Source organism: Amphiura filiformis, chromosome 19, assembly GCF_039555335.1.
Source record: "Amphiura filiformis chromosome 19, Afil_fr2py, whole genome shotgun sequence".
NCBI classification, from domain to species: Eukaryota; Metazoa; Echinodermata; class Ophiuroidea; order Amphilepidida; family Amphiuridae; genus Amphiura; species Amphiura filiformis.
The window spans coordinates 42,536,692-42,549,222 of record NC_092646.1 but is presented as its reverse complement, the minus strand read 5'-3'; the positions used below and the strand labels follow the sequence as shown (position 1 = coordinate 42,549,222).

The 12,531-nt window shown below is 35.9% G+C and overlaps 1 protein-coding gene across 1 annotated transcript in view; it reads left to right on the top strand.

Moving 5' to 3' along the window:
- LOC140140596 (proto-oncogene tyrosine-protein kinase ROS-like) overlaps positions 1 to 12,531 on the top strand; it is a 141,197-nt gene that overhangs the window by 96,112 nt on the left and 32,554 nt on the right. The window contains exon 20 of the mRNA XM_072162353.1: positions 12,061 to 12,181. Within this exon, the coding sequence (XP_072018454.1) occupies positions 12,061 to 12,181 (121 nt within the window). The remainder of the gene's footprint in view (positions 1 to 12,060; positions 12,182 to 12,531) is intronic.

The following is a 12,531-nucleotide window of genomic DNA, read 5'->3' as shown; positions in this document are numbered from 1 at the left end:
AAATTCTGCTTCCAACGATTTGCAATACAATTGCCCGTTTTTGAATAATGGTCATTATTTAAGGGGGGTTAGTTACTTGTTTTGAGATGTTTAGTATTCTATAATGCGTTGATGCCAGTGGGTAAGAGCATTGGTCTAGATCCTCCCAGGTTCAATTCCTGATCAAGGATGAAAGCTTGTAGTCGCCTGATCCGCAGCCGACTGATGATGATAATGACCAAGACAGATTGGGACAGTCATTGGAAGTTGTACCTGCCCTGCTATGCATGAGATACACAGAATAAGTTTGATATTGGGACTTTCCACCATTGACCATGATTACTGAAGCAAAACAGCATGACACAAGTAACTGCTTCTTTAAAAATGTCAAAAACGGAGATTGAAATATAGGTCAAAACCAAGCTACTGTATAGTTGGTAATTTTGGTGGGTTTTTTTTGCGGTCGAACAGTCAGCCGCGAATTTTTAACAGCACAAAAATATTTATTTCACATAGTACTTTTATGTGAATATATTTGAAAATGTGAATTAAGCACCCACTCAACTGTCCAGAATTGATAAAATTGCAAAAAATTTACCCAGCAAAAATATCCCACTATACATTACTTGCCCGCTGTAGAATTAAGTGGGTGGTTGACTCATTCTCTCCCACAAAAGTTTGGAAAATTCTCGAACACATTGAGTATGATTGTCATTGTGATTGTCATTCTGTGGGTGGTTGACAACAAACAATTTTGACATAATAGTGCCAACAACTTAAGGTTGGTTTGAAACATAGCATGGTTTTAAAATGCAGAATTCCATTTTTCTTGAATTCTATATTCATTAGTCTGTGTACTTTAAGTTTGAACTGAAATTTTTCAGGTTTTTAATTTTTTTACCAATTTTCTATCATTTTTAAATATGGTATTTCACCCTTTTCCATCTGAAATCGTCCACATGGTCAATGGCGGGAAATCTTGCCAATCTCGTTGCTAATGAACGCGTATTTTTGCCTTGCGCCCGATGATAACAGGGTGCGCCGAGATGTGCTTCCCTGCATGCTTCACCCTGATAGTGTATCTTGCTCGGAGCCTCATAACAAAACATGATCGAAAACATGGCCGGCCAGGAATTTCATACGGCTTGACGAACAATTATTCCTCTTTTATATGGAAAATATTGCTTTGATTTTTGTAAAACATGCGCGGAAGTTGTATCTTAATCGCGAATACCAGCTGCGTGAATTTCAGGATTCAAGATGATTACATTTGAAAACGGGAGTTGTTTGATTGCTGTCTACTGCCACTTTTGATACAAAACAGTGATTTAAAACGTGTTCATTTTCGTGCATGTTTTCAATTTTTCGTTAAAGCTAACAGATTCATTATAGAAAATATAAAGGTAAGATTTTGGTCTTATCGTGTACAGCTCCTTTTCCTCTAGGAGCCGTTTTTTCATTTTTTTTTAAATTTCCATCAAAAAACAAAAATATACACCAGTATTGCCTAAATTAGGCTGAAACTGTAAAATTTCAACCATTTTTTATAGAATATTTCTAAAAGATGGTCAAAATTCAAAAAAATAAAAAAATGGATCCTAGATTTTCAAACCTAGTTTTTGAAAATCAATAAGAAAAAATATTTTACCGAAAAAATAATTAGTTACGGTTTACGTAAATTTTTGGGTCAAAATTGCGGTTTTTGACGATTTTCTCCAAAATTGAGCATTTTTAAATTAATCTGATGTCACCACTGGATTTGTAAGGTAATTTCCATTCGAAACATGGAAATATACTTTTATACACTTTAGATCAATAATTTAGAAGTTAAAAGGCTAAAATGTTTTCGATAATTCCAAGGTTCAGACCAACCTTAAGCATTGTGCAATAGAAGGAAATGAAAATATGAATGGAAATTCCCCTTGAAATTCATGTTTTGTCATTTGCTATTATCTGTGATTAGTGAACCTCACAATGAGCCTATCCCACAATTTCTCAGAAAGGGCCAGACTTGGGGACTTTCCACTGTTACTAATGATTATTGAAACGACATGCATACAACAGGTTGACTATGTCCTACTCTATTAACGAACTATGGGCGTGAAAGTTGGGTTGTTTTTTCAACATTGAAGCTCAACTTGTATGGAAAGAAGTTTATAAACGATAGTAGTGACGACTGCGTCGGATGAGTACTAAGAATTATAGAACTTGCCTGTACAAACTAGAATTGGAGTTGAAAGGCTAACAGGATGGAGACATTATTATCATATGCTACTATACTCTACTATATGTGAAGAGGAAGTAAACATTTTGGAAATGTTATCATCAAATCCGGTTTAATATGTGCAGACAAAACAATGAAAAATATATGTACTGTCTGTGATGTCACCGATTAACTAAAAAGCGATGTTGCTTTTTCATCAGCGAAATAGTATCTGATTTGTCAGGTCAAAACACTAGCAGTTGGTGCGAATGGATTGTATTGTTACTAGAATCAACGATTTGCAGAAATTATGTAGTAAGCAAGAGTGAAATTAAGAAATGGTGAACCAGGGGCTTCTTTTTACACAAAATGGCCCCTGATTCACTTCATTCCACATGGAACCAAGGGCCCCTTCTAATCAACAGGGGGCCAATATTTGTTCTGGATAGAAGTTCATCATGCATTAATAGCTATGGAATTGAATTTTTGGGTATAGTGACCAGGGGCCAGTTTCTGAAGAAAAGTGTCCCCTGGTCAGCTTAAATTTAGATGGGACCAGGGGCCATTTCAGGGTTTCTGGGGGCTAAACGGCTCCCGTCTCCCACTTATTTTCACCCTTGGTAGTAAGTGCATAAAGCCACTGAAAAATTGAAGATGTTATATATGTACTGAGCAGTCATTTAATGTGTTTTAGCTGCAAATGTGGGCAATGTGTCCAACTTACAATAGGATTGGAGTCAACATATACCTCATCTGAGTATAGCTAAATGAAAGAAAAGGTACTGCATGATTGTTAAAGATAGAACTTTTAAGCATAAAAAAATAAGCTTGCAGTGGTAAGAAAAAAACTTTGATTGACACTACTTTGAACTCAAACCAAACTCTTGAAACCAATCCAAGTTCATCTTGTTTGTGATTCTGACAGTTTGTCATGATGGCACACAGATTGCATTTGTGCCTTCTCCTGTTTTCACTTGTGATGATCTGTTTTGATTTCGCATCGTCTGAAGTGATTGAAACCAATGATACTGTAAGATGTCAAGATCATTTCATTCTTTCCCGAAATGATACCCTTACAATTCAGACGTATGAGAATGAAACATGCGACACTGTGGTGTCCTCCTCTGATAACCACGGAATTACTGTGAATGTTTGGTTGTCATCTTGGTCCATCTTTGATTACTTCACCCTGGTAGAATCAGGAGCAGAATGCTTGAATCGATCTTATGGCTGGGTTGGATTTACGGCAGCAGAACCATGCGCGATAGTTCTTAATTGCAGTACAGTTAATATCAGTATGAGAGTGTCATCTATTTTGGAAATACATGTAAGCAGTATGATTGCGTCACCAAACTTCGAGTATGGCAAATGGTTTGATACCAGTAACCATCATTCATTTGAGAACTTCAAGTTCCACCAGTGTAAAAATGTTCATGTCGTTGATGAGATTTATCGAATACCATATGGTACAATTCCTAATGTGACACTGCAAGAGTACTACCCATCTCTCAAGATAACATTAGAAGGTGATTTTTACTTCACAGCAGATGAACTACCTGGATTTGACCTTGACCTTCCAGATTATATACTTTTAGCCGAATTCCGAGATTGTCCGGTTAGTTGCTTCTGTACCCTACGCTTCCAGATGTTTTTTATCGACTGTCCTGATGTACATGTACATATTACCATGAACATTCTGTTAATATGTTTTGATCCTGCTTTGATTCTCACAAACTCAACTGCAATAGACCTCTCTAACAGACAACTCACCCAGATTGAACCTCAATGCTTCCTCAATCGATCAGATGTTATCATTTTATTGTTAAGTCAGAATAAGATGACAACAATCGGACCTGGTATTTTTGAAGGTTTAGAAAACATTCATACGCTGGATTTGTCTTTCAACCAAATCTCAAGTATAGAAGATGGCTCATTTTTACATTTGTACAAATTAAAACAGTTAATGTTGAATGTAAATAAGCTAAAGTATATTTCCCATAGTTGGTTAGATGGTTTAGTCAATGTACAGGTACTATATTTAGGTGAAAATACTATTGAGGAAGTAGGACCAGATATATTTTCACAAATGCAAGGGTTGAAGGTCTTGTCTGTCCCTTATTGCCATTTATTTCAAATAAACCTTCCAGATGAATTGTTGTTGTTGGATATTGCATCAAATATTTTCTCAAACTTTCCCACAAATCTGCCAAAGAATTTAACCCATTTATCCTTAAGTAACAACCATCTCTCTTTTCTGAACCAAACAATATTGTATGATGAATCTACATTGATATCACTGGTCCTATCACACAATCATTTTTCTGTCATTCCAAGTGGCTTATTCAGTCATCTTTATACTTTAAAACGCCTTTACATGAATTCAAATACATTGGAGACATTTCAAAAAGACCATTTATACAAGTTAATGAAGTTAGATATATTAAATATATCTAACAACAATATCGACTCACTGCAGTCAGGTATATTCAGAGATTGTCATCAATTGAGAGGGCTTTGGCTAGATGACAACAAACTCAATGTGATACAAAGTGACCTTTTCAATAATTTGACAAAGTTAGTGATGTTATCATTTAGTAACAATAACATTGAATCATTACCATCAGGTGTATTCAGAGATCTTCATCAATTGAGAGGGCTTTGGCTAGATGACAACAAACTCAATATGATACAGAGTGACCTTTTCAATAATTTGACAAAGTTAGTGATATTAGTATTGAGTAACAATAGCATTGATTTACCATCAGGTGTATTCAGAGATCTTGATCAATTGCAACAGCTTGCACTGGATGGGAACAAACTCAATGTGATACAAAGTGACCTTTTCAACAATTTGACAAAGTTAGAGAAATTAGATCTGAGTGGAAATAACATAGAATCATTGCCATCAAGTGTATTCAGAGATCTTCATCAGTTGCGAGAGCTTGCACTCGATAGTAACAAAATCAATGTGACACAAAGTGACCTTTTCAACAGTTTGACAAATCTAGAGATATTAATCCTGAATGAAAATAACATTGAATCATTGCCATCAGGTGTATTCAGAGATCTTCATCAATTGCGATTGCTTTACCTGAACGACAATAAGCTCAATGTGATACAAAGTGACCTTTTCAACAGTTTGACAAATCTAGAGATATTAATCCTGAATGAAAATAACATTGAATCATTGCCATCAGGTGTATTCAGAGATCTTCATCAGTTGCGAGCGCTTTCACTGTATGACAACAAACTCAATGTGATACAAAGTGACCTTTTCAATAATTTGACAAATCTAGAGTTATTAACTATCCAAGACAACAACATTATCACACTATACCCATATCAGTTTGCAAATTTGACAGATTTGATAGGTCTGGACCTTACAGATAATGAAATCAACCAAATTCACACGAAAGCACTGTTTGGTTTAATCAATGTGAAATTTCTCGGCTTTACATACAATAGTCTAACAAAAATAACAAAAAACTCTTTTGTGGGATTGAATCTGCAAAACAATAGTTATATCCTAGTAGATAGCCCAGCCACATGTTGTTTTCTTGACACATCAAGTCAGTCTCAATGTGCTCCAAGAAAGAAAAAAAACCCTTACTTAACATGTAAGCAGCTTCTCCCATCTACAGCTGTTAAATGGTGTACATGGATTTTCGGCTTCTGCGCATTGTTTGCTAACATTGTGGTGTTTATTTGGGGATGTGAAAAAATGAAGTTAAATTCTGCAGATGAAAAGGAAGTGAAACAAGTTGTTTTTATCACAAGTTTAGCTCTGGCAGACTTACTAATGGGTGTGTATTTGTTAGTTATTGCATCTGTCGATCAATACTATAGTGAGTATTTTCCTTCATTTGCGGAAGATTGGAGAAACAGTGTACTTTGCAAAATTGCAGGATTTCTATCAGTCTTATCGAGTGAAGCATCCCTTCTCTTTCTAACCCTTATAGCTGTAGATAGACTTTGGGCATTTCGAAAAATCTTTATAACACGCAAGCTATTTGGCAAATGGACACAAGTATTGATGACAACATTTGCATGGGTTACTGCTTTCGCTTTAAGCATTGTAACTATTTTCTTACAAGATAATAAATTGTATCAATTTTCTGATGTGTGTATTGGGTTACCATTGGCTAAAACTAAAATTTATCAGGAAAATGATGAAAACATTACAATATCATACGACTTTGACAGGCCAGATGATCATATATCATTCCAAACATTTACTGAAATTGGCTCAAAACTAGACAACTATTTCTCAATCGGACTTTTCCTTGGGCTTAACTCTCTCTTGTGTTTTTTTATTGCAATATGTTACATACTCCTATTTGTTTATATTTGTAAATCAGGATTCTCCTTGCTAAAAACTGATTTGAAAATGGCCATTAAAATGGGTGCTATCGCGTTGACTGACCTCATGTGTTGGCTTCCCATCGTCATATTGGGTATTCTAGCACAGACAGGAGTCACAGAATTCCCCCCTGAATTGTTTCCATGGATCACAGCATTTGTTTTACCAATTAATTCCGTAATTAATCCATTTCTGTATGCTACTGTAGATCGCATATCAAATCATTTTGTAGATCGCTTACGACCAAATTGTTACGCGGAAATGGAGACAATGCTGTAGTTCATTTCATTTATTGTCCCTGCCGATTGAGTAGTTGGAGAGGTGATATGAAATGATATCCATCTGTGTGTAAGGGTGGATATAGGGGTGTGTGTGGGACAAAGGTCACATGTATGAGGTCAAAGATCATTTAGAGGTCAACTTCAGAAAAATATCAGCCCTGCATTAGGCTTTATTTCATTTTCAACTTCCTTGGTCAACTCTTACCTAACTAGCAATATGGAACTCGAAAATATAGAGGGAATTCTCTTTAAACTTCTGCTTTATGTTTTCAAGTGCTCTCAGGGCCGTGCCCCCAATTATCTTTGTGAGCTTCTTTCAGCCTATGCTCCCGGAAGAGAATTGAGATCTTCTTCCGATAAGACTCTGCTTAGTCAGCCTAGGGCACATAGAGGATCTGGTTTAAATACCTTCTCTGTCTCTGGCCCGAGGGAATGGAACAAACTCCCTAAAGCCATCAGGGAGTCTCCATCAATTCCAGTTTTCAGGAAGAAACTGAAAACTCACCTTTTCAGTTAGCTTCTTTCTTGTTCCGCTGTGTTTCTTTTTTCCCCATCCTTTCTCTCCTTGTTCAGCGCTTTGATAAATTTTAAAGGCGCTATATACCTTTATGTATGTATGTATGTATGTATGTATGTATGACATATATTACGCATTGCGTAAAATACTAATGTATTCTTATTATGTTGTATCAATATAAATTTCCTAAAAGATTGCAGTTGTATTAAATGTATATATTCTTCCTATTTCTAAATGGTAAACAAAAACAAAATCCATTTGTTTTGCAAACATATTTTATTTGATATGTGTATAAAGATCCCCACTTAATGAGCCTTCATGCCTGTTTGGGGTTCCCTTTTGCACCACACATCACTTTTTGGTGTTTTATGTGCAATAAAGGTAAGAAACTAAGAAACTAAACTAAAAAATGGAAAGTGTGATATGACAGATGTAACTGTATTTATACATATGTTGTTTATATATGTGATGCGATCGAGCAAAATCAGTCGGAACTCGGAAATATGAAATTTTCAGTTTCTTGGAGGATAGTAAAAGGCATTTACAAAGCTGTATTTTGCAGAAAACCCTATTGAAATTGAACAACTAGTTCCAAAGATATGAGCAATTTAAGAGTTTTCAAAACAACAGGAAACAAAAGGCAAATTATCTTTGTTTGGCTGTATCTCAAAATCAATATTTCCGAGTTCCGACTGATTTTGCTTGATCGCATCACATACCGTAAACGTTCGCCTAATGGCGCTATGGGCTCCCGTGACATAACTGGAATTTTTGACACAAACTAAAAGTGCTCTCCCATGAAAATCCCACAAGCAAATAAGGACATATACCCTTAATTCTTGTTGGGAGTTTTGGAGGAGGGAGCTCTCTATTTGTACATGAATTTTACCCCAAGGCAAAGGAGCCCAGGTGCGCCATTAGGCGAACGTTTACGGTATGTGACATGATCTGGTCCATGGGAGCCATATGTGGCAAATTTGAAATTGAGATAAAGGCAAAAATATGGAGTAAAAACAATAAAATACATAAGAAAATAGACATATCACAAAAATTCATAACTTTAGAATGTTAACTTTTGGTGTTTTCAGTATATGATAGTCCAATGTTTGTATTGATAAGGTAACAAGTATAGTAACTCAAATTTTCTAAAATGCCTCCTTTGGCCTCCATGTACCAGATTATGATACAATGTGACCATCTCCAACAAAACCCGGAACAAGTCGCTAGGCATGTTTTTGAGTTATAGGCCTTTAAGGGGGTACTACACCCCTCGATAAATGTGTGTCTATTTTGCATTTTTCTTTTTTTTTAATAACACAGTGGTAATAACAAAAGTTATGTACATGATAGGGCAAGGAATGCAATTACTACACTGGAATTTCAGTGACCAAAGACAAGCGGTTTGTTATTTATGATAAGAAATAAGGTACCGCTAGGATGTACCTCGTTTCCTATCATATATACTGAACCGCTTGTCTTGAGTCACTGAAATTTCAATGTAGTAATTGGATTCCTTGCCCCAATAATATACATAAGTTTTATTACCAGTGTGTTATTATTTTTTGAGAAAAATGCAAAAATAGTCACAAATTTACCACAGGGGTGTAGTACCCCCTTAAAGATGACATTCCCATAAAAACAAAAATCAAATTTTTGAATTCTTTATTTCATGGTATTTGACCTTGGGACTGAGTGGGTTTTCAAATCCTTGAAAGTACTTATGAAAAAGAGGATTATTTAATTAATAATTGACAGTTGAACTATGCTAATCCCTGTTCAATCCTGTGTGTAAGGCAGGAAACTAATTAGCACATTGCTGAGAGTAGCAATTTGGCAAAAATATCAAGGTATGACTATCATATTTACAAAATTATCCATATCTTGAAAGGTATTGATGCTATGTATATATTTTTGGTATCATGTTGAAGCTTAATGTCCTGTGCTTACATTTTTATTCAAATCATGACATGTCAAAAAATGTGTTGTTCCTGGTTTTGTCGGAACGGGTCACATAAATGTTTTTCTAAGTTTAATTGTAACACTCTAGTTGGTTATAACTGTGCACACTTTCAGGTATTATACAAGTAAAAGGTATAAAAGGTGAAAAGGTGTGTACTCCCCGGTGTACTCCATCTCCAGATTCAGTCAATGTGTTCAAGAAATTGCTTTTAAAAGACTCACCTTTTTCCATCTCAATAATGTTTTGTTCCATATATGCATCATTGGTATTATATTTATTTATTTTCTAAATGTTTTGGGGCTGTAAAATTGTACATGGTATATTTTAAGGTATTTTGATGATTTATCATGTTGCTTTTGTTGTAAGTGATACTTAAATTATATTGTATAATTTTATATATATTATTGGTTTTTTTAACCATGCTATTGCTATTGTTCTGTGCTGTGGTAATATTTTGAAATAGCCAGGCCCGTACGCAGGGTTTTTTACCCTTTTCTTTGGACAAAAAAGGTCCAAATTTTGGGAAGAAAGTCCACTTTTCACAAAATTGCTCCCTCTCCTTGGAAAAAAGTCCACTTTTTTAAAAATCAGCACTCCCCCCCAAATGAAATCCTGCGTACGGGCCTGGAAATAGCGCTCAATAAATGCAGTGATATATGTGATAAAATATGATAAAATTTTGCTGATACCTGATAGTGATACAATTGCAATGTTTGAACAAATTTTAACATTTACCCAGAGCAGTCAGCGCACATAAACATTGAAAAAAAAAAGTATATATTTTTCAATTGCAATGTTTTGTTGCTTCCTGAATTAGAACAAGATTTACATCATTTCATTTTTCATGATTTCAACCAAGATTGTGGGTTTGAACCAACATTTAGAAGTTGGATATATATTGGTCTACTTGGATCATCAGCTATTTCTGGAGTTAATTTCTGGGAATGTAACCAGGTTGAGAATGATGCACAGATTAGTATGATTATGTTATAACATAATGTATTGTAATGTTGTACTTTAAGGTTAAGCAGCTATTATACAGAGTATAGATTTGGGAAAATATATATTTTTGCTTTTTGTCTCAAAACATCTCTTTGTGTCTAATTTGTCTCCGGTTGTCAAGTAAGCAGCATCCCTCTATGTACATTAATTTATTATTTCCCACAAGTAGGCTAAGGACAGGCCGCGAGTGGCATGATGGTCGGAGAGAGCCGGCAAGACCGCTCGGCCGTATGGCATTTTCCATATTCGCATATTCTGCGCTGCCAGAAAATGTTGTCTGTTGTCCCACCTTGTCCGCTTTCAGGGCTGCAGTTAAAACCCTCAAATAGTTGTCTTTTTTATCTTGTTTTTGCTTTTCAGTTTATTTTTGTTCGCTTTGTATGTAGGGCTTCCCTTTAATTTAGTGCTCTTTGAGCACTATTGGGTATTGCCTGTGCTTTTTGCCAAATGTTATAAATAAATAAATAAATAAATATACTCGGTTAGTTTTGCGGGGTTCATTATCAAACCCCAACGGTTTTAGCTTGTATTTATATTATTTATTACCATAGGCCTATTTGTTTGTGATATTTCAAGCGTTTTAAAATTTCAAAATAATCCCATTCAATAACACGGTTGACGATGGAAATTTACTGAATTTAGAAAATGCATGGCGCCCACCACCTGGCTAAGGAAGATTAAAATTCATCCTTGAACAGGATTTGAACCTGGGACCCCTGGCTATCTAGATCGGCGCTCTTACCACTGGGCTTTCTTACTTGAATGCAGCTTTAGAATAGTGTATGAGGACTTGTGATTTACCCATACAGCTTATGCCTCCTGACTTATGCCTCAAAAGTCTTTGGAAATTGGTTTAGAAGAGTGATTGTCAAAAGAATAAATTGAACACGAGCAATGGTGTAGCTAGGGGTTGTGGCTCCCGGGGTCAAGGCTACAGAATGGCTTGCCCCCTTCACCCAATTCCTGAAACAACTGCGCATAAAAATGTGCGCAGTTACCACTGATTTGGTGTCAGAACAGTCTTTGAAATGACTATTTGTGTTGAAATGAATACAAAAAGTTTGACTAGGGCACTGAATTACAGGGGAGTACTGTGGCCAAGCGGAACGGGCTCCGACTCATAATCGGAAAGTTGCGGGTTTGTGCCCCGGCAACGCCATCGTGTTGTGCTCTTGAGTAAGGTACTTTATCTCGATTACTCCTCTCCACTCGGGTTGATAAATGGGTACTGGCATTCTTAAATGCTGGGAAGGTAACAGACTTACTGTAGCGATCCCTCTATAGCAACATTACATGGAGGAGTCTGGTCCAATCGCCAATGAAAGAGAGATGGGCACTCCGATCACTGTTTATAATACAGGATTGCCTCCTTTACTTTAGTAAAGTAAAGTAAAGACTTTACTTTACTAAATTGATTGATTCAGTGCCAAATTGGGCGATTTAGCGCCCCCTACGATAGCACATGCCCACCCTTGCCCTCCTCTAGCTATGCCACTGACCATGAGCCATAAGATGTAAGCTGTGTAGACAAATCTCAGTCTCTGAAAAATAACATTGAAAGTACTAGAGCATTGACAAAGCACAGTATGTAAAGTATCATTGACAGTATAATATCATTGAATTACAAGTAAATCATACAGTCCATGCTTTCATTTATTACTCTAGGAACCAGGATACCGCATCCAAACCCTTTCACCGTACACAGACTTATCAATATCTTTGATAGCCTATACCTATTGCTTTCATTTATTACTTTAGGAACCAGGATACAGCATACAAACCCTGTCACCGTACACAGACTTATCAATATCATTGATAGCCTATACCTACTGGGCTTATACAGAATCTATTACAGTGCAGATGAAATCACCACAATCAGGTAAGCTTGTGTGTATGACATAATGTTATCTAAAGTAGACATCAAATGTGTATACCGTATTTTCTGTATTAGTCCCCCCATTAAACGCCCCCATGTTTTTTTCAACCGAGATGTTTAAAAAATGCTGAATTTTTCATGCTATCAACTTGAGTTTACCTAATGATTTAACGGGAATTATCGTTCTAAATGACCTCTACCAAACGGCCACCCTTTTGGATAATGCAATATCCCGCGGAGTTTAATAGAGCCAATACGGTACATATGCTAGATATCATTTTATGACATAGTTATATATTATTTTTAATAACAGAGCAAACAAAGTTACTGCCTACAGGTAAGGTTGTGTGTGT